The sequence below is a fragment of the Cyrtonyx montezumae genome, unplaced genomic scaffold (genome assembly GCF_038088225.1).
Source record: "Cyrtonyx montezumae isolate F1298 unplaced genomic scaffold, pur_monq_1.0 scaffold_6, whole genome shotgun sequence".
Taxonomy (NCBI): Eukaryota; Metazoa; Chordata; class Aves; order Galliformes; family Odontophoridae; genus Cyrtonyx; species Cyrtonyx montezumae.
The window spans coordinates 3,782,950-3,806,619 of NW_027072067.1; the positions used below are offsets into that span (position 1 = coordinate 3,782,950).

At 43.3% G+C, this 23,670-nt stretch overlaps 2 protein-coding genes across 4 annotated transcripts in view; both read right to left on the minus strand.

The window, feature by feature from the left end:
• The window catches only part of CHCHD6 (coiled-coil-helix-coiled-coil-helix domain containing 6), a 96,951-nt gene that overhangs the window by 50,193 nt on the left and 23,088 nt on the right, over nt 1-23,670 (minus strand). The window contains exons 5-6 of the mRNA XM_065749270.1: nt 18,275-18,295; nt 13,280-13,363 (exon numbers count right to left, since the gene is read on the minus strand). Coding sequence (XP_065605342.1) covers nt 13,280-13,363; nt 18,275-18,295 — 105 coding nt within the window. The remainder of the gene's footprint in view (nt 1-13,279; nt 13,364-18,274; nt 18,296-23,670) is intronic.
• Nucleotides 20,331-23,670, minus strand: part of TPRA1 (transmembrane protein adipocyte associated 1) — a 42,196-nt gene continuing 38,856 nt past the window's right edge. For all 3 annotated transcript variants that reach the window (XM_065749265.1, XM_065749266.1, XM_065749267.1), the window contains exon 12: nt 20,331-20,341. The gene's annotated coding sequence lies outside the window, so the exon portion shown is untranslated. The remainder of the gene's footprint in view (nt 20,342-23,670) is intronic.

Genomic DNA, 23,670 nt, shown 5'->3' on the forward strand with positions numbered 1-23,670 from the left:
ACCTTGGTGCAGAACTGGGAGCTTGGGAATTTCAGGACACACTGCAAGAAACAACCTCTGCCTTTAGCTAAAAGCCAGTGCTTGCATTTTCTCATTCCTTTCAAGCACAAGTTCACATATACAGAGGCCAATTAACAACGAAGAGAAAATTGCATGCAAAGTGCATCACGAGAGCACAGAAGCCAAGGGTCAAACAGCTTTTACTATAGTTCAAATGTTTTCTCTCAAAAGGTAACAGAGGAGGGACACAAGCAACTACAACAGTTTTCTGATAAGGAGAAAATATATTTTCTTTTAGTCAAAGCCAACTTTTAAACATAGCTCTGTTGTTTGCTGTTCATGTGTGGGTTCATCCACTCCTCCTGCTGAGAACAATAATGAAACGAGCACTGAATTTGTGTCATTCTATTCTTTCCTTTGGCAACAGGCTGCGAGATCATAAATTTTGGATTAAGATTCAGAGAAGCCAGAGAAAGAGCAATGTCCACAGTAACAGCATACAAAAGTCAAACTAGTTCTGGGCAGAATTATATTCCTGTTTGAACAGCACTTCTCCTGACTGTAATGTTATCTTGGGCTGAAAACAAAATATTAATTCTGTAGCACACCTAGAGAGCTTCTCAGAGATAAAATCCCACAAAATACCAGTCCTCACAAAACCTTGAGGAGGTAGGCTTGGGGAGAAGCACCACAGCTGGGCTTATCCTGGGGATAACAAGCACAAAAAGGTCACGCTGGCCCTACACCACACCGTGAATCAAACCCATCTCCTCACTGAGGAGCATCACCAGGGTAAGAACAGGTTTGCAGCCTCAGACCAAAACTGCACACCAGAGTCAGACTGTCTCCACACATCTCCCCTGGAAGAAGTCCAGTTAAAACACGTACCCCATGGAAAACAACATCAGAACTTCTCCAAAGAGCTGCAAACTGGGTGAGAGTGCCTCACTGGAAACGAGCAGAAAAGCCTCACGTTGCCTTCAAATCAGAAAGGCAGCCAACAACATTAAGAAGCCATTACTACAGAGGTGATTAAAAGGGGAAGGAGGAGTGAAACAAAACAAAACCATCAGAAAGAATTAAATGCTGCTTTTATACGAGATTGCTTTAAAGCACACTGCTCTGAAGGACTGCAAATATAGCATGATTAATTCTTTAAACACAGACTCCAGAAGGTAAAAAGCACCTTCAAAGAGAAAGGCCATGAAATGCCAGTGGGCAACCCAGGCTTTTCTGGACAGCAACAGCAACGTGAAAGGCTCAGATTCACACTAACGTTGCAGTAGGAGAGAGAGGAGCAGAAAGTCTAATACAGGAGCTAGGAGTACTAGGTGAGAAATTCACATTAAGTGCCCAAATCAATTATACCTGACAAGTACAGGTAAACGGGCTTCCCAGGCATCAATTACACATCAAGGGTTTTCAGCATCCACTGCAGAGAACACCAAAGCCTGGTTGGGCTGCCCATGGACCACACTGTGGCTGTGCACCTGCAGCTCCTACCTGGTCGCAGGGCCAGGAGCAAGAGATTGATCCCAGGGCTCTGCCCTTACCAGCTGGGCCTTGGACAAGAGACTGCCAAGGATGCGGGGAATCAATGGCAGCGCAAGCAGAGGAGAGGGGAAGACGTGAATTATCAGAGCATCCCAAGCACTGCAGTGAAGGTTTCACTCGGAGGCTGACCAGCACTTTGGAAGGAAAAAAAGAAAAAAAAAAAAGAAAATTGGCAGCCATCAAGTGCTTGTCATACATTAAAAAAAAAAAGATGGTAAGTACGCTTCCCCGTCAGATCCATCACAGGAGCTTATTTCAGGAAGAAACAAGGATATTACAGCTATGTTAGATGCCATCATGACAAAGCTAGGATTTGACAGAACCTCCATCTGAACTCCCACTTCCTTGGACAGGAACACGACAGCTCCAGCTCCCTGCTCTCAGCTGAGAATAGCCCTCAGCCCATTTCTAAACAGCAGGCAACTGACCCGCGTAACAGCTCCTATCCCACTTCTGTACTACATCCACACTCCCATTCCTTTCCACAACAGGTAGCTAAGGGAAGCAACACACTGGGATCCCAGAGCAGGAGGGCCCCAAGGCAGAGGGATGCATCAGGGGACTGGAAACACAGAAGAAAAATGCACCATGTCCCTGGGTAAAGAGAAATGCAAGGAAGAGTCACTACAAGAAACAAACAGCCAGAAGCACACCAAAGCCTGCAAGCTCCACCCTCCGAGGGTCTTTCCTCTACCCTTGACTGCAAATTATTCTCCGTGTGCAGCTCCCAGTAAATCAAGCTTTGCTAAAATAACCCCGACATGTGCAGGGCTGAGAACCAGCCAACAAGCAATGATGAAACGTCCCTGAAATGATTGCAGACATCTCTCAGGTTACAAGGAAGCCTGTTGTACTCTCCCCTTAGTGCATATGCAATGCTGCAAGCACAGTGCCGAAAACCTCCAATATTCAAAGGCTCATTTGGTTGACAAGGAGCCTGTGGATCCGTGGACAGATTGTCACACAAACTGTCAGGTTTTTAGAGAGACTATCAGACCTCTCTTTGCCTACGTTATGGAGCACATCAAAGACACAGAAGATGAACCAGACGCAGACTGCACGGATCTGACAGAATGGTGGGTGTACATATTCAGAGCACCGTACTGCTGGAGGGGGGAGACTTAATGTGAATAATCAGGGGCTGAAAGTTCCAGAAATGTGACAGATTTTGGCAGCAATTCTCTTCCTTGCATTTATTTATCGAAGAAAGAGAAGCTGCCATACTAGAGGCAAACTTGGGAAAGGAAGACAAATTATATCAGCAGCAATTTATTTTGCCACCATACTTTTTCTTTATTATTATTACTCCCAGAGCGTTTTCTGAAGATATTTGTATTTTCAGTCAGGTTTCTCTCCCTATGCTTGCAGCTTCTCTTTCCATTTTATCCTGTGGTAGAGGCTGGTTTAATGATTACGGCCAAAAAGACCACTAGGACTTTACAGGTCACTGTTCATGGTTAATGACACTGACAACTCCATACTTGGGGAAGTGCCTGCTGGCTTGCAGCTCTGTCTGGAGATGCTCAGGAGCTCATTATTCAAAACTTCAAGCTCAGGTTACTGGTAATCAGAGCATCTGAAGAAAAAAAAGCCATACGTGGACAACCAGAAAGTGAACGAACAAAAGCTGCTTTGATAAATGCTAACCTTATAAAAAAATGATTAAAAAAACCTTAGGCTCTGCTTATTTCTTGAATGGAGACAGTTTTCACTTACCTTTCAGTGATGTAAAAATCTTAGCTAATGACTACCTGGAAAACAACTCCCAGCTCCACAGCTCAAAAGCAGTTTTACGAGGATAACCTGACTTTACTCCCCTTTATTAATAAATGCTTAGACAATAAAAAACAACGGTATATTTATTTTACAATCAGAGAAAAAACAGTTATTGAGTCTTTTTACTCAGAAATACTGATTATTGCTTAAAAAGGGCAATAAAATATAACACAAAGCACTGATAACAAGAAGATGGAAGAACAGAGATCCCTTCGGCCTCCCTTTATGATAGCTGCCATAAAACCTCTGGTTCTCCTGCAAGGCATCAGCTGCTCCACAGAAAGGAACACTAGTATCATTTTTTATTTATTTCGCTATTCAAAATGGATTGAAATCCTCCCTACAGTCAACTGAAAATAAATATGATGTTTATCCTAAGATAAAAAGCCAAGGAGGACAAAGGAGGAATGATGGTAATAGGGACAAGGCAGAAATCAGAAAGTGTTTGTAAGCAATTTCTTTTCCAACATTTGACAGTCTTGTTCTCCCTGCTTTCAGACATCTTCTATATGGTTCTCAACAGAGTCATTTTGCTTCCTCTGAAGAAGAAAAGGCATTGAAGAAACACCTCTGTAGCTGACAAAGAGCTTGCGAAGTCCCCAAAAGAGAAGCCCCCCTGAGCAGAAGGACCACAGGATGTCAAAGGAGGAAAGAAGTGTTTTTATAGTGGGGCTATTGAGAAGGAAACACTAATATGGAAATCCAATGCCCCCAGGCAGACAAAGGATATGTCCCCCCATCCTCCAAGCAGGGATGGTCACAGCCCCAGCTCAGGCCATCACTTGCAGCTTCCAACAGCAGTTGGTCCACCAGATTAAAACTGCAATACAGAACCTAGAGGGAAGTGAGCAGAGGGTTTCTCACTTCTGGCCTGCTACAGAATAATAATTACATCTTAACTCCAAACCAGAAAATTCTGGCAAAGCTTTGCTGCTAGAGCATCTCAAGAGCTGCAACAAACACTTGCCTCACACTGAAGAGAGAGATATTATCTCAGTGCCACATGAATGAACGATAAGCCAGCAGGAAGTAATGGCTATTTGGTACTGCTTACAGAAGCTCTATCTGAAGGAACAACCTAAATGTGAAAGACCTCATATATTATTCTTAATCCTCTGAGAGGCCACAGTAAATTTTATGGTATACACAGCTATTATGAAAATTCATGTTAAAAAAAAATATATAACAGCTCTAGAGAGCAGCTGAAAGTTCCCAGTTCACACGCATGCCCAGGCAGGCATGCAGCACAGCTTTTCATACATCTGTGTGAGTCGTTCTCCCCATTTCAGGAACCACAGCCCAGCCAGTTCAAGGCTTGCTCTGTGTCAGGGCAAATCAGATGATTTCTGTATAGCATCCAATACATCATAAAACAACCCCAAGGGAAAAAAAAAGAAAGCCAGGCACTCCTGGATTGGCCCAAGCACGCAAACTCACAGCACTGTTGCAGCTTAGAGTTACACAAGCAAACACACAGCTTGTGATCAGAAGAATGTATAGGGAGAAAGAAGAAGAAAGAATTGCATCTTTTTTCCTTAAGAAGCTTGAGATGCAGTAGTTGGGACGGAAAAGAAACACTAGCTGTTCTCCTGAAATAATGCACTTCTTCACAGGGCAGTGACGGAGCACTGGCACAGGCTGCACAGAGAGGTGGTGGAGTCTCCTTTGAAGATGTTCATGCACTTAGCATTTCACCCCAGCACTGCATTTCCCCCTCCCACCCCTCGCTCCTCCTGTCCCTTGCAGGAGGACAGCACAGAAGCATTCTGGCTCTGCCTCTCCCTGCAGCACCTGGCTGTGCAGGACAAACCCCTCCTCTCCCCACGTGTCAGGGCTGGACTCCGCACTGAAGTCCATCAGATGCATTTGTTACCTTCAGTAAAAACAGAACACCAAACAAAATTAGTCATTATTTTGTACTCATAATGGGGCTAGACAGCAAATGGGTGACTCAGGTAACCCCCATTATTAGAGTCAAGGTGTTTAATGGTAAACTGAGATGGGAATCATTTGGGGAAGCAGCAGAATAGGCAGTTGGACAACTGGCCAACCCCAAAAACAAGCAGACAACTCACCAGATAGCATCCTAGGGTCAGGACACTGAGACAGACAAAACAAATACCATTTGCATTGGCTCAAGACCTCACAGCAAGCCTCCGAGCACACATATATTTAAGCATATTAAAACATGTTATTTACAAGCTACTTCTGAGTCATTCTGGGAACGTGCGTTGTGTTCAAGAAATTGGAATAGTTTTATTTATAATTTTCTTCAAAGTGAATGACAGATGGGGGAAAACCTCCAGAGAAGCAGCACTCGGCTGTCACGAAACGTGCATTTAATGCATCCATGGTAAACCACTGAGCACCCTCACTTCAGAAGCACAGCCACTGTAAATGCAGGGCAGTCCCCTTTCAGAGTTTGATCCCTGGTCTACTTAATCCAGCACAAATTTGAAATGTTCTGCTCAATTTTCAGAGCAATTATTAACTATCTTTTATATCGACACGATAAAAGCATGTTCTGTAAGGGTAACGCAAGGATTTATGGACATCTTCAATATGGACCTAAGCCTTGGTTTTATTTTTAGTTGCAATATCGATGCCTTTTTCCCTGCTGCACACGGAAGGAATGCTGCAGGCTGAAAGAGAAATCTCACATTCCCCAGAGTCAGAGTCCTATGGACTCCAAGCACAGGGAAGTTGTCTACCTGAAACAATTTCCAAGGCCAAGCCTAAATCTGGAATATCCCAAGAGGAACACGAGCTCCAATCATCCAAATCCCAGCAGACACACAGACTTTGGCCTAAGGTTTGCAACATATTTAATCAATTCACCATGCTAGCTCTCCACAGTTTCATAAAATAGCCAATACTGCAATAACAGGGCCAAAAATTAATTGTACACTGGTTGGCCAATTACACGGAAGTAACAGGCAGCACTGGTATTTATAGTAGCAGGATAATGTACCTGGTACTACAGCACAACTATACCACAGCAAAAAATAGCTGAGGCAGACAGAGAAAGCACGTGTGAGCATATTATATATATATACAAAATTTATATATATATATATATATATATGCATGTGTGTCCTGCTTTCCACTAAGAAAGTAGCACTGTCTTTACTGCTAAAGTGCTACCTGTACATACATACTTTTATAAATCCCCCTCTGCTTATGAATGGCACAAACACAGAAAACAGAACTCTATCAGGCAATGAGAAAATGAATGATAAGGAGGGAAAACTGGATTGAATATAAACAGGAAGGGGGTGGCATCAGAAACATTAGGTAATGAAAAAAGCTCTTGAAAGGAAGACAAAAAGTATGGCTTGTTTTGCTCTTTTTGGACCAGACTGGACAAACACTCCAGCACTCAGCTCTAACAAAGAGACAAGATTACATTCTAGGTCTTTTTGTTCTGCCTTTAACAAGTCTTCATAGTGATACACTGATGAGACCAGATACCAGATTGTTATCTAAATTCAGCTGCTAAATTCAGTGTTAAAACACTAAGTTCAAACCACACATTGCCACATTTATTTCACAAGTCGAGCCTGAGGATGGATTCCTCCAAGACGCTGCAGCCCATGAGCATCATTCTCCCTCCCTGCAAAGGTACTCTAAATGCCAGGGAAACAAAATCACCCAGAAGGCTCTGACAGTTCACCCTTCAGCACGCAGACGGCAAATGCATCTCTACACTAATCCTGAAGACTGAAAAGGAAGAAAACACTTAGTTGCTGTTTGCATAGAAGCTGCTCGTAATTTGATGTAATGTACTGTACATCAGTCAACACATATTGAAGAGCAAACACACAGGCTGCAGAGAAGGCACAGAGGCACCGCTGACATCTAACACATTTTATTTACCCTATTATAGATGTTCCTTGAGTTCATCAAATTACCAATCAATTTATCTGATCTCTAAAAGCTGGCATACTGAGGTATATTAACTACTAAACTTTACAAGCTTTCAGCAAAACAGCCATTAAATGGGGGAACTGAGCACAAGACACTGAAGCAGGCTTAAGGCAGCAGGTGGAAGCATGAAGCAGCCTCTCCCTGCAGACAGGGATGCTGCAGAGCAAGGGTGGAAGCACAGCCTCTGTCCCATGCTGCTCTGTGGGTACCAGCAGGAAGAAGGAATCGGGATGCTGCAGTCCCCCCTCCTCAGCCAGCATAACATTCAGTGTCTGTGAGTAACTGAGAGAGAGGAGGGGGATGGAAGGTCAAAAGCACTTCAGATGGCAATTCCACTTCTGTTATTATTTCTTTCTGTTGCTGCTTAGAAACTTCACTGACACGCAGGATAAAATCTTACTGCTCTAAGAATCCAAAGGCTAGAGCCTGAATGGGAACAGCACAGCCTCAGCCAGCCAGCCCAAGCTACTGGGAAGTGATCTGGATGATTAGGAGGGATCTTATCAGTCTACTTCAGAAAACCATACCGTGGATTAACCTTCCTGCGCTCAGAAGATGAAAATCAACAGCTGGATGAACTGGGTGCTTCATTATACTGCTCCACTGGTCTGAAAGGCAAACCACTACTGTGGAGCAGAGCTGCTGTAGCACACAATGCAGTGCAGCAGTTTGGAGAGGGGGAAGGTTTGCAGCAGGGGGTGAGATGAGATTTCAACATATTAGGTAATGAAAAAATGGAAGGCAGAAATATTGTAAAACTGAATTATGAAGGAGGGAGGAAGGATTACTTCCAAAAGGAAAAGGCTCTTCTGGAGAACTGCTTAGTTTCACACTCACTGTTCTCCCTCAGAGTATCCCATGGCACTTTATAGAGCAATAAGTTAGCGACCAGTGATACAGCGACCGGGGGCAAAGAAAGCAGCCATTACACACACTGCAATAGCTCACACTCAGCCCCGAGATGTTACAGGCCACTTCACTGAGAAAATAAACGGCGTCAGCGACATCCACCAGGAACCATCAAATCATGTAGAGAACGCACCAAACGTTTAATTCCCACTGAGAGGGCAGAGGGCTCAGTTCAAGATGAACACATCCCATCACAGCTTTCCTTCCCAAGGCTGGGTGAGTGCTCCTTGGGTCTCACAGATACGGACCCACACCAGGATCCCAGCTCAGGGAACGGATCCCTTGTCTCCTTCAACAGAAGCTCCTGTCACTTTCGCCAAGGGATGTTGGTTTGTTCTGCCCCACAGAGTGGGAGACCGCTCCCAGAGCGACGATCAAGGCCAATAAGAATAACAAACGAGAGTAAGTTCACTTCTCTCCAATTTTTCACGTGCTAAACGCCTTGCAAACACAAATTATATAGTAAGTACATGGGCAAAAAGAGATTCATTTAAGCAATCCAAGCCAGGTGAACGCCACACACCAAATTACAAGATGTGTGAAGCTAAGCAAAGAAGTGCAGTCTACTTTATTAATAAAAATGCTATTTCTTTAATGCATTCCTTTCCCACTTGCATAAATACACCACAGCTTACAAATACCTTTTCTGCTACTTACTGTTCTGAAAAGCTACAAGCAGAAAACATTGTATATTAATGTACCCAGAGCTCTCAGTAGTCCATTGCCACCTAATAGAAGATAACGTGGGAGCTGCAGCTTAGGAAAATTCAAACAAACAACAGACATCAGTCTACAGCGAAGAGTTTCACTTCATCTGCTGAGATTACCTTCAGCCTCTCCACTGCTTTACACTTCTTCAAACAGCTACCTGGGTTTTTCTGTATTGTAGCATTGCCCTTAAATTTTGTTAGGTTAAACCAAGCAAGAGGCCAAATAGCAAAACAAATCTAACAAATATTTACTTGGGAGAAACTATACAACTAAAATGCTAAGTGAAATCCCTTGGTATCTGAAAGGTGGCAGGAAGAGAGTGGATTTCTTTCTTATCATTCTTATATAAAGGATATTTCTATCATATGGAAGTGGTAGGACAGCGAATACCTTGATTCCTCAACACAAATCTCAGTTCTGGGCAGTGCGTATGCTAATGATTTGTAACAAGCTCCCTCCATCTCCTACTGCCCCTGTTTATCAGACACGATCAGGAACAAAATAACATCAGCCTAAGCCCAGCTCTCAAGTAACAGTTGAAATGAGACCCACTCCTTGTGAAACAGCTCCAAATTACGCGGACGGAATGTAAAACCTTTGTTACAAGATAGAGTTAAAAGTCCAACCATTCCTATCAATGTACCCAGGTCTCATCTCAAAGCACTGAAGGAAGCACTAGTTGACACAACATACAGCTGGGTGGAGGACTGCTCAAGAAGAGACTGAAAATAATAGTGATCCACCTAGGATTAGCAAAGAGACATCTCAGGAAGTACCTGAGTCACAAATGAGCACAGGCTGAGAAAGCACTTGGAGCAGTATCACATTGACTTGCCACCCTGATGCTGCACTCAGTCCCTCAGCAGCCACTGCCAGTCAGTCAGGACCAACAAATTGAACCAGATGCATCTTCAACGTGACAAAGCACTGCTGCACTCAGGCTTTCTTCTTCCAGAATTTTCTTAGAAGACATGGGGAAAAACCCAGAAGAAGCACTGAAATGATTTCTTAACACATGCCCCTTCCTGCAAAAAATGTAATGAAAAGCTGTCTAGCAAAAATCCACTTTAAGATCTATTTGAAATAAGGTACACCCGTAGCTCATCTCATGCAAAACCTTTTTAGCATTTGTATAGCTTTACTGTTTCACAGCACTTTGCCCTCCCTTTATAAGCTATTCCATCTTACAGATGGAATAACAGAGATAGATGGACTAAGTAATTGTTTCAAACTCCCCAAAGAGAAACAGCTATTAGAAAATGAGGAGTTTTTTGCTTCCAATTCTGTGCTCTGTCCAGTAGATTACAGTACTCTTTTAGAGATTACAAAGTAAAGGGATAATATATTCACACAATCTACCTCGTTCAAGGGAACTACTGAGTTCAATTCTGGTCAATACGTCTCAAAGACAGAACTGCAGGGGAAAAGGGCTCCGAGACAACCAAGTAGAATGAGAAACCTGGAAAAATAACATTCACACAAGCAGAGGCTGAAAAGGTGAGGACTGCTCAGCTTAGTGGGAAAGTAAAAGAGGGAACAGAATAGAAAGCTACAGAGAATGACTAATGAAGAATTCCTTTCATCCCCTTCACATAAGGCATATTAAATGACAAGGACTATTTGAAGTCGGTAAAAGAATTTACAGTGCATATAGCTAACCCGTGGCACACGGTGCCACATGATACTGAGGGAAAGAGCTAAACAAGTGCAGAAAAAAGCAGCCAAGAATGCTGGCAGTGACCCAGGATCCATTACAGCAAATGAAAATACTGAATGAAAACAAACTTGTGCAGCAAGCCACATGTCAGCGATCGACAACGCTTCAGAGTTTTCTCAAAGCCATTCTCCAAGGGGATTCCTTTGTTTAAAGGGGATTGGTGGTTGTTTGCATCTTACCACGCAGCCTTTGTAAGCTGACCACTGTCAGAAGAACCAAGGGCAGTCTGTCTGACACAGTTCAGCAGCTTCTGTGTTGTAAGAGGTATGCTTCTTGAACTACACAGCTGGTCTTGGCATCCTACCAGGAAGGTGATGGTTCTTCCCATGAACTGCTCAAAACAAATCCCTTCGAAACAAACCTACAGGACTTGCCATCTTGAATTCCGTTGTCAGGAGGGAGTAGGGACAAAGCCAAACTGAGTTTATGGAAGACGGGAGGTGAGAGGGTCAGCATGGACCCTAGGAAGACAAAATTTGGCTTTCTAACTCCACACTGAGCCACCACAACTCTTCACCCCTAGCCCAACACCTTCAAGCAAGCAGTGATCACGCTCCAGCAAGAGAAAGGACACTTCTTCAAAGCTTCTCTCAGCTCATTCTCCCTGATAGTTTCACTTTATTTTTCTAATACACCTATATTATGTTGTTTTTTTCACCCTAATGTACATACGCTACATGTGTGTTTATATATAGGCATAAATAAAAGCCCGAGTTGGAAGACTTTGGCACAACTGAAGGCTAAATAAATAAATAAGTACACGTCAAGGTCTGCGTGTATTCAACAAATAAAAGCAGAATTATATAAAAGCAACAGCTAATAAAAAAGATTGTTCTGTGCTGTGTTTTCCATCTTTCCACCCATTATAGGAATAAAATTATCCACAGAGATCGAAAACCTTTTTCAAAACTAATACAATTAAGCTTTATTACACCGTTTCAAGTACATTTCTCTCATCTCCCTTCTAGCCCCCACCACCTCCCACTCCAGTCTAATGGTTGAAGGCATTCTTCCATTTTATTACGAACAAAATGCTAGTGTTTAAGGGTCAGAAACTTCCCAGTGTTTCAGGAGAGGAAAGAAACCCTGCACTTCTTAATCTGCTTTTTCTTTAGATATGTAAGAACTCAAAGGCAGTTTTCTGTGCACCTCCACAGTTTGCAGAGGGCTACGAGCAAGCAACCTTACTCCCCTGAAACAACCCAGCACCAAAAAATAAAAATACCCAAGTCCATTGCTTCATCACCTCGTTACAAGGGACACAGATCTGAACAGGAAAATGCTAAATGCAACAGAAGACTTGAAGAGGAGCACAGGGCAGGTTGGCCACAAACTTCTCCCCATTCCACTGCCCATAAGGGACACACACACACAGAGAAATTTCCCCTGCAGTTTCTGCTTCGTGAGACCAGATCTGGTGAGAACGTAATGGAAGCACACAGTATGAGACCAAGAAACTGCAAAAATTCCCTTTGCATATGAACATATGGGCAACTGTGATAATTAGAACGATAGCTGCTAGATTGTTTGCAATTCCACTGAACAATCCCCATTATCTGGAAATAGAATTTAAAATCTGAATGCAGCACTAAGTGGTAGTTTTAATAGTTTATTTTTTAATGAACTGTATAGATTAAAGTGTTGCAAAATTGCATCATACGAAATTGCTCGTGGGCATGTTTCACCATCAGTGGCTTAAACAAACCAAACTGCTGCATGGACAATCATGCAGCAGCAAGGAATGAGAGGGGGAAGAAGCGTGCTAGTAGCTTTCTATCAGCACTGTAATCTGTAGTTCTCCTGCGTTCCACATTCACCATGTTGCTACATGACTGTAGTAAAGCTGATTGATTTCCATCTCTTTACGACCCACCTCGTTCATTGCTTTGCATTTTTCAGTCACATAAGAACGAGTTGGATGTATGCAACTCCCTGTCAGCAGGTCTAATTGCTTCAAACTGGAGAACATTATTCTCCACATTTATTAAAAAATAAAGGCTGCTTATAATATTATTTCATTTTGCCAGGAAGTAAGAACCGCATTAGTTCATGAGGAACAGCATGGCTGCTCCTATTTTTATGGCATCAATTTTTAAAAACTCATCATGGTAAACAATTAAACAGAGAAGCAAACCCCACATTTAAGGGAGAGATTCAAATCCCTAAATGGATTTTCAAAGGTCATTTCAGGCTTAAAAGATGCTTGACAGCGTCTCTTCAAATCAAGTTCATTTCAAAGGCTTATCCAGCAAGAAACAGCGCGCTGCAGCAACATCCTTTGAACTGCTGGGCTCCCCAGAGGACAATTAATAATACAACTTTAATTCACATTTAGAGAGAGATTTGTGATTTAAGAAAAAAAACAAAAAAAAAGACCTAGTGAGGATTTTTAACAACAACAAAAAAAAAACAACACAGCAAATCTAGCTTTTATCTAAACCCCATAATGGAAAAAAGTTTGAATCACTATGAACATTTGTTTTTTAGTTAAAAACCACTCATCTCTAAACTTGAGTTCTTCAAAAGGCTCTGTTTGTTCAGCTCTTTCATTATTTAATTACATAAAGAGGGGGCAGACAAAGGGTGCTGACAGCTCCAGGTTTCAGCACAGTGCTTGCTTCTCTGCTTAGATCCACAACCGGTCCCGTTAGGAGCTGGAGGCCACACAGGACAGCTTGGCCTTACCTTCCTCTCAATGCGGGCCAACTGCTCTTTATAGAAGGCCTCTTGCCGCTTCAGCTCTGCCTCCCTGCCCTGCAGCTCCACGGCCTGGGAAGAAGAACGAAGGAGAATGAGCAGAAGAAGAAATTTAAGGTAAAGAAAGTGAGGGCACGGAAAGCACGTGGGATGCAGACTGGAAGGAACTCAGAAAATCCACCTTGCTCTGGCGTATGGGATCCCTGTCAATCTGGTTCATCTGGGACTATCCCCACCAGCATGAAACACCAGTTAGTAACATACTCAAACATATTCCCTTGTTTTTATTCCTCCTTTTTATACGAAAGTTTATAAGCACACAAAGGTAATGCATCTGGACTTACCAACTGTCCTTTTCTGAAGTCTGCCTTACCCATGTTACAGGAACCATGATGCTTATTACAAATTCCCTCCTGCTACCTTAAAAATAAGCCTCAAGTTCTCCACTCCATAAACACTTCTCCTTCGAGGGTCAGAAAACTTTTATATAGACAAAACATCCCTACAATCGTTAAGGGAAACACCCAATGTGAATCTATGTTATAGCACACATAGTTAAAGCCACTGCCATACAATTGAGTGTTCTGCTTACACACCCTCTGCACGTACACTACCAAGCTGCACCCCCAGAGCTCCTCTAGTCAGGTGATGCAGCTTTGGAGGGAAGATTAAGTCAGAATTCCTCTCTTTCGTCTCAAGTAGAAGCATCACGCTTCCAAAGTTTGGTATACAAAAGCATGAAGGCCTAACCTGGTCACCAACTAACAACGGCCAGTTAAAAAAGTTAAAATAAAACAGTTCATAGCAACAGCTTTTGTCTTTCAGCTCTTTACGACGGGCAGCACCTCGCTGCATTCCCACTCCTAAGCTCAGCTAGCATTAAGAAAATGTGGCATCAATGGAATTGAGCCAAACTTTTTCAATCTAAAAATAAAAAGCAACAATAGCAGGAAGAATGGCACTTGTGTTTCTCCTCCCACCCCACTGCAAGGTCTCTGGGGCCTCATAAGTTACCACCACTCAGAAGATATTTCACAACTACACGAGTAGCCAGCTGACCACGGGTGCTAACCTACAGCATCCCACTAATGGTGGTACAATCACAGAAAATGCTGGTCCAACACGATTAACCAACTGGGACAGAAACATCCCCGCAGGCTCAGACCTGTCATTTTACAGCCAACAGCCATTGTTAATGAGAAAAATTACATCTGAAAGCAAGTTGCCATGCGTTTCCTCCTTTCTGCTCCCCTGCTGATGAACTACAGCGGTATAAATATGGCTGAGAAGAGAGATGAGAGATGGCTGATGAACAAAGTATGAGCACGTGAAACAGAGGCTGGGGGTCTGTTTCTTTTTAAAATAAAAATTAAAAAAACAACCCTGGTTCTCATGTTTGTCAGCCCAGTCAGCAGGGCCAGGATAAGGCACAAGCACTGCAGACTCACATCTACATGCCCTTGTTCTCAAAGACTCCTGCTCAACAGCAAAATCTCTGGCTTTGGTTTAGCCAGAGCTGCTGTATAACCTCCAGCAAGGGATAGGCCAAGTGAGAGATGAGCTACACCTCCACAACAATAAGGGCACTGATGGGCACCTTCTAACTGCCAGGATTTCCATTTTTTTTAATAAGGGAACTGGAATGATCCTTTTGAACTCAGATCCATGCTCAGTACAGGACTAGACAATTTCAGCTGAAACGAAACAGAAGAAGAAGGGACAGCGGTCTGGTGGGGATGCAAAGGACTTTGATTCTCCTGCTAATTTTCTGCATAATACCCATAAAATAAGATTACTAAAAAAGTGCTTCACATTTCCTTAAGGATAAAACACATAAGGAAATGAAAGAAGAGTAACAGAGTGCTGTCCCTCCTGCATAATTAAGATAGAAGCAGCTTTCAGTGTAAAGCCATAATACAAGATGGAAACAGCCAAAGGACTGATCCTATGAAAAGTGAGAAAGTTTTTCTGTAGTCCAAGCAAATGAATGACGTGGCAGTGCTACTCTTCTGGAGCAGCAGACTTCTCTGGGAGAAGAAAAACAGCCCACGAAACAGTGCTAGTGGGCAAGACCTTGGCATACACAGATGATCCCACATTACCACCATTAAATTGCAGAGTGATCCAGAGTTTGCAGTGAAAATTTTTACTCACAATTCAAACATATTTTCAGTGTTTCAAAGAGCTGCTCAAGTACACTGAGAAACATCCTATGGAGCAAAATATCTGCTTAAAAGTTGCTTCTGTTTCTCTCTACTCCCAGCTGTTCTTACTAGAAACTTTAGTACACTTTATGATGATGTTTGAAATATGAATGGTACAGTCAGGGTGCGTATCACTTGAAATATTCACTGTTCCAAACTGGGTTAGGCAACAAGGGATATTTCTACGAACACAGGATATTTATTAAGAGTTCCTCTTGTCCTGCCTCCTTTTCCCTACCTCAAGTCAGAAGCCTGTGATGTCCCAGACAGAACTGGCTGCCATGGAGATGATTACAATTTCACAGGGGACTGAGATTGCAGGTGGCAAACAAAGCATCAGATACGCTTTTCACATGAAGGCCTTGAAAAATAAAGAATGGAAGAAGAAGGAAAGACGTGCACGATAAGACAGTGGTTTGAAAAATCACATATTGGAAAGCTGCATTTCTCATCCATGCTGCAGAAATGACATCTGAGCTGAAACGTGGCACACGAGAGGCAACCAAAGCCTGGAGATGACATCTGAGAAACTGTACTGTAGAACACAGCACTGTCACGGCAAGGAGGAATGAGTACAGAAAACAAAGAGGCAGAACACTGTTGGTTGTAAAATACCCAGATACACTCAACATTCTGAAGAGTAACACAGGACAGACAAATATTTGCCAAATAGAAGGTACGCAGCAAGCAATTTCCCTCTTCACAAAACCATCAGATTCATTTAGGAAATGACAGAACTGTAGGGGTTGGAAGGGACCTCTAGAGATTGAGTCCAACCCCCTGCCAAAGCAGCTCCCTAGGCCAGGTTGCACAGGGAGGTGTCCAGGCAGGTCTTGAGCATCTCCAGCTCAGGAACTCTTTGCAATGAAGTTAAAAGCATTAAATTCCTACAAAACGACAGTGAAGATAAGCTATGAGCATGCTACTAGAGCTTCCAGGCACATGCATACCTGGACTGGCTCAAGTTCTTCCTACTTTTTAAATCTTCAAACTCTTTCCGGAGCCTGAAGTTTTTCAGGTTATCTAGATGCCACTGTGAAACATGACAAAGAGCTGAGGCACAGGCATGCATGACTCCATGCCTCCTCCCCACCCTTTATCCAGTAATCCATTTAGAAACTAACTGTGACAGCACATTTCTAGAGCTACACATTACAAACTGGCTCTGCTGAAGAATCCAAGCACTGGCCTGCTAGCTGACAGCCAGGCCAAGAGAAATATTTTACAAGTCTCTTAATTGAGTTAATGAATTATTGGTTCATTCTCTCTGAACAGAGCAAGAAACTGAGCCTCACCCTGAGCTGCAGCCAACACACAGCTCAGCACACTGTGCACCTGGTCTGGTAGAGCTGGGCTTCACTCTAGCTACACCCATTCACAAATCAGCTTTGGTTTTCCTCTGTGAAATAACAGCAGAGTTTTATTACTTTTAATCACAGTTTCCTTCTCATCACCTTGTTAAATGTGAAAACTAGGAAGGAAATTTGCTTTAAAAGGGCTTCTAGGCAGGGTTAGATTACAGCAGGGACTGCAGCATGTGGGAATCAAGTGCAGGAAGAACACAGCCTGCAGCTGCTGGAGACCTGCAGTGCTGCTGGGAGACAGCATGGAAAAGACCACTGGGAGAAAAAAAGCCCCCTCCTCGCAAAGGACGAGTCAGCCTAGAAGGGATGGTCCACACCTCAATCTCCTTCCTCAGAGGTAAGTCAGAGCAGTTGGCAAGGTTATTATAAAAGTACTGATCTTCTTGGCAAAACACGTTCACCAGCCACAGAGGAACAAGTGAGATGATGCTCAGAGAAGCAGTCATAAGCAACCCAAGGGAACAAGCTACAGGGATGAAGAAAGGTCCTGAAGCCTCTATTGGACGCCTTGGTTCTGCACTTTGCTGAGAAGAGTCGCCATCTTCCTGCAAAGACACCCACCAACATCCATGCAGCAGCACGGCAGGTGTTGGGGCTGGGTACTTCAACCTGCCTTTCCAAACCTTCACCAACCTGAGTTCTTACACTTCATGCTTTCCAGTGTCTCTTCCAGCCCTGGCAGCAGCCCAGGAGGCAGGGGAGAAAAATAAATACTATTAAAGGCTCCAAGAGCAGACAAAGGAATTAATAGCAACGCACTGAAGAACAGCACTACCTCCAAAATCAGCTGGTTGGCATGCTTCTGGCCAAGCCTAAAGAGAACAGCGGGGCTGAAAGGACAATGCGAGCAGCAAGGGGCAGCCAGCACACATCATGCCCCAGAGTAAGCAGCAGAATTCTACAGGGAGGGCTGTGCCAGACCAGCAACCACAGGGGAGCATTGACTGAACTTCCATTTGCATCAGCAGAAAAATCACCAACAACGTGGAGCTGCCTGCAGTCACTATTCCAAACAGGCAAGGCCTACCACATCACTTGGCTTTTTGTCCCCCCATCTCATTCTCTTGAAGGCTGGCAACTGCTTGCTTTGTTTCAGACCCCAGATGCAGTCTAACAGCCTTAAAAAGCAGTACTGGTGTAACCTTCATTTCCTCCTGTTTCTGCCACTGTCTTCGCCAACTACACACATCACCAGACCAAGTTTGGTTTCAGCAGCTGTAAGCTACACAAAAGGAACCAGTGAAAACCTTTATGGAGGAAATAATATGCAATTTTCTAGCTGAACACCTTTTAAAATGTAATGACAGAAAATAAAATCCTGCATCTGTGCTCAGCAATAACAATCTGTACGCACGCAGTAACAACATGACACTTGGAATAAGCAAGATCCAGACACAAAAAAAAAGCGAGCTTACCCAGGCGTCCAAATCCGCAGGCTTGGAATAAAGAGAGCACGAGAGAAAAAGGAAGGAAAAGAGAAGAAAAAGAGAAATCAGTGATTTATGGAGGCCGCCTGCTGCTGCACAATATAGCTTTTAGGATGACAAGTTTAGAAAAGTTCCTTAAAAATGACTAGCATCTTAAATAGTGCAGTGCTGTCCCCTGTTGGGAACTGTGCTATTAAAGCAGAAGCACACCTCCCCTGAAATAAAAACAAAGCAGACCCACTGAAGACTGCTGCAGGATGCCCCCTCAGAGCCGGAGCTAAGCACATACTGCTGTGCAGCAGCCAGGGTGTCACACAAGGCACTGCACAGCACCATCCACAACTGCACCAACGGAGGGGCAGCACTGGGACACCCAAAAGGAGCAGACCAACAGCCACGCTTTCAAATTGCTCGTGAAGAACATGAATCTTTTTGCCAAGGCAGCATTCAGGCACCTGACCTCAAAAGCAAGTGGTCTTCCTGACACGACAACCTCAGAGTGCCTCTCAACAGAAAGCCAGTTGACTGAGGGGATCCTCCTTCAAAGGGGATCAAATACTACTTCATGCACATTACAAAACTCTTTCCACGTCCTTCATTTGCTGGCAAGCCAAGCAGATCCAGCAGGTTGCAGCATTACCTCTTTCTTACTTATTACTACTTTTGACTTGCACAGTAACCCAGCAGCAGCAAAGCAAGTGCAAGACGATAAACATTTCATGCCCATAAACACCCCCTTCTGAAGCCAAAGCATTTATGAGGCAGCCACAGCTCTCATTTGTCATCAAGGGCTGCAAAGTCTTCCCTGCCTCTCAGGGCCCCAGCTGCCCAGCAGTTCTCCCCATAAGCAGGAACTCCAGACCAGCCATTATTATGATGATTATTTATTTGGGAGATGTTGGCAGGGCAGGAGGAACCTTCCTCCTGGTCACAGTTCGGTGCCAGATGGAGCAGACAGTGGAATATAATATGTGTATGAGACCTGCCATCATTCTCAAGGCACACAGCAGCTACTTCAGGTAAGTGAGGGGTGATGTGCCACCCACTGCGTGTGTTGCCCATCATCATCCTTCACAACAGCTGGGAAAACTCAGCAAGAGAAAGCCAGTGCCCTTCCTGAAGGCAGGTTTGATACACTGGCATCAAGTCCTTGGCCAAACAACCTGACACACAACAGGTGCTGACCAGCAATCACTGACCCATCTTGCCAAGCACCTGATCCGAATAATATTTTTCTTCTGATTTTTACAGTCTGGACAGATGTGCTTAGTGTTTTAACAACAGCAAGGCTGTCCATCCTGGGCAGATGGACAGGAAAAACAGAGCTCTTTGTAGCATGATTATTTCAGCAGGTAGGTCATGCATACCAGCAGCTCATTACTAGATGTGCACGTCATCCTTGAGACACCAAAGCCACTGGCACATCCCTGGTGGACAAATACTTGCATGACAAAATAAATCACGGGGCACTGACTCAGTAGCACAGGGCAGCTGCTGAGAGCAAGAACTCTTCACTAAAATGTGATCCTTGTTGTATCCCTATTAACTATAATGCACAACGGTACAATTACACCATTGCTAACCTCAGGGCATCTTCTCCGCCAGTACTGCCAAAGGCTTTAATTTTGTCACCTTCAAGAAGGAAGAAAAATTATTACACCAGCAACAGATGGATGTAGTCCAATGAAAGGGAAGGGGAAACTTAAACCAGGTTTTAATGCAATAGGAGATATTCCTGGGCTGGGAAAGAATTGTGTCTGGAGCGAAGCACAGACTAAATAAAATATAATAAAACACAAAAAATGAAAACCCTGGCTACTGGTGTAAGTCGTACTACTACTTAAGTCTGTGCCAAGATTTTCAGTAGGCTTGCATTTATCATCGCTGATAATAAGAGATGCAGTGTGTCCAACAGTACTTTCCAAGTTTAAGCTAACTGTAAGAAATTAGTAACATCTGGCTTCCTTGCTTCCTAACCAGATTTCACTTCCAGCTCCCAGTTGCAGGTGTGAGCATTAAAATCCCTGCCCTTGGGCACAGCCATCACTTCACACCCTCAGTACTGCTGCACTCTTCTCCTGCAGCAAGTGGGTTACTCAGATAACCCAATGGACAGCTGAACCAATACTGAACTCTATTATTGGGGTCAAAACCAAACCAAGATATTCCCTTTGACTGGATCAGAAGCGAGCGATTATTGAAATGGGACCCAAGGTCAAATCAGCAACCCCTGTCCGAGGTATTTATAGGGGTAAAAAATGACACAGCCAGCTTGAAGTAGACTCTGGTTGGATATGGGAACAACACGCATCTGTACTTCTGAAAGCTTCACATTTGAACACTGGTTCTGCAAGCAGGGGATATTTTCCCACCTATCAGTGAAGTCACAAATACTGTGTCAAAACAGTCCTTCACCCTTAAGGATGATTTCCAGCATTTTCTTTTGCCTGACCCATACACACCACTTGTGTCTGTCACAGGCTGAAGAAACGTTAAAAAAGTGGTTAGCAATCAAAATATGGTTCTGCAGTCGGTAACGCTGGACAAAGGGATGCGCACGATGAAGTGGCCTAAGGGTGGGCAGCACCTTTGGGACCTGAGTAGAAACAGTCAGAACCTGGCTGCCCATCACCTCGCCACGGACCCTAACACCACCCTACAGCTAATCTGACTACAGCATGATCGATGACTCAGGATCCCAGACCACCAGACTGGTAGAGATCTTCTGCTTAAGAACTGAACACAGATTACTTTTATGGGCATCGCCCATAAAGGAGATGGAGTGAGATATGCAAGAAATGAGTGGCAGCAGGTGCCCAAAACAACTAAAACAACAACTTCTCTTCAGATACCAACATGAGTGCAGCTCTGCAGCACATATTCTAACATCTGGATGACCAGACATCACTGAATTAGCAGAGTCCTTTCTCCATAAGGAAATAATCCAACTCCGAGCTTTGTCATCATGGGAGGCACTAAAGAATTTGAACAGTAAATATTCAATACCCACTCCAAACCCTTAAACACTTCTAGTTCAGTGGAAAATTGAAGCAGTATCAATATTAAATGTAATGAAAGTCAGAGATGTAACCAACTGACACAGGAGAGCAAGCAGAAAGAGACAACTGAACAGCAAACCATTCTGAGATGAGGCTGTGATGAAAATGCTCAACTAACATATACAGAGCATGCTTGATTCTATAAATATGAGGATGGGAAGCATCAGAAAAACCCTCTGCCCTTTTACAATACAGGGACAACTGCACTTCTAATAGTTATGGCACTGCTGAAGATAGGTTTGCAGTGCTGACAGTTGACAGTTTTCATTTAAAATAAAGAGAAGCCTATTTTATAAAATCTAAAGTAAACCATCTGCTTTCATTGCTTGCTTTAATACTTCAGCCCATTCCCATGTTCTCTTTTTCCATCACCACTTTTATACGTGTACACGCACAGCTTTCATTTTGCAAGCTGCCAACAGACAAGCACCCAATGCCTATAGGAATCTTACAGCTTGGCTGTCTAAGCTGCACACCTAAGATGCTTACTGCTGTTAGCAGGTGAGTCAACAACTCCCTTTAAATCTTCACCTTCTTGCTTAAACCTCCACTCAGATTGTTAGATGTAAGACTTTACAAGACCCCAACTGATTTAGCCAAAAGAAAAATAAATCTCTCAAGAGAAGACATTGGGAAATTCTATTATTAATTATGACTGCTACCCCAGAACATATTTCAGATCCTACTGAGTCCATGAGGTATTTTCTCAAAAAGCTAGAAGCAAAGGCCACTCAACTCCTCCTGGATTATTTCTAGCTCATAATCATTAATACAGCCTCCCATTATGCCAGCCTAGGGGTGGCATATGGCTTCCTAGGGATGGTACAGACAAGGGAAAATAACAGCTACATTTCCAATCTTATTTCTGATCATGCATTTGGGTATATAGCTTCTTCTTGCCAGGTTGTTAAATACCAAATACATTAGTTCCCAAGTCAAACATACTACATACTTCAAACATAACAACTGCCTTGTAAGAAATCAGGATAGCTTACACAATCAACCCACGTGCCTCCAAGCAGCAAAAATGATTAACCATGTGAGCTGAGAAGGAATTCCCAATCCACACCTGCTCCCAAACGCTAACACAATTTTTACCTGTTTGAACAATACAAGTATTTATAGGCACCAGCCGCTGAATATAGGTTTAATACAGTACTGTGAATCCAAAGTTCCTTCTACAAGGTTAGAAAACTAGTTTCTTTTTATTCAATGAAAATTACGTCAAATACTACACAGTTTAAGAGAAATAGAGTTGACTTTGAGGCTACTTTTTAATATGGACAAAGACTGCCTTAATTACATGCTTGAATGAGGAAATCACTCACAATGATGCATTCCATTTGTCTACACAAATCTTTCTGCAGGCAGAGACTCAGACTTTCAAACATCACAGTACATGTCCTTACCCACTGTGAGTCCTGTAAATATTCCCATTCTACTGCTCTTTCATCACAGTCATACACAATGCACACTTCATGCAGCATTATAGGGTCAGTATCTTTCTAGATAAAAATCCAACCTCTCGGTTTGCCAAAATGCACGTGGGAAAGACAGAATAGCAAAGATCTACAATAAATCAAGAGGGTTACAAAGCCTTGCAGAAAGGACCACAACAAGTGTATTATGGAGAACTCAAAGCAAGTATCACACTACTATGTATATTTGGTCATACTTGTAAGTGAAGTATATCAAAGGAGGAAAGTGGAGTTGAGGTAGAAAGATACTAATAGACTGCCAGAAAGAAAGAGAAATGAGAAGTGAGGGTCTTGACCACAATCTCCCTCATTTCCATGATTACTACAGAGAGATAAGCAGTAAGCACTAAGTTTCCCTGCAGCCACTTCTGAAAACATACCTCAGACTCGGCCTGCAGCATTCCCTGCATCCTATGCCAAAGTCAGTGTTATGAAAAGGCTGCCAATTAAGTTGTGGTTTAGAGCTATAGACAAAATGTCCACTAGAGACTCTGGTTCTTGTTTCCAAAGCACTTGCATCCCACGGCATGCTTTAAGAAGTGAATATGCCAGGACTCGGGTACACACTTCTCCTGGCTCCCACAGGCTGAAATCAGAAAACACTGCAAGGTTGCACGTTCTAATGTAACCCAAGTATTTCATAACGAAATCATCTGCAAAAAAAAGAGCATACATTCAGCACCAAGGATTTCAGGCTATTGTAAAACTGTACTCCTTATTTTTATATTGCAACCTCCAGGGCGCGTTTATATCAACAGCAACTTGCAAACCTCTGTCACTGCCAGCGGAATGTTGCTTTCCATTTGGGAGGACAATTCACAAAGGGCAGCTTTCCACACTGTGCGAG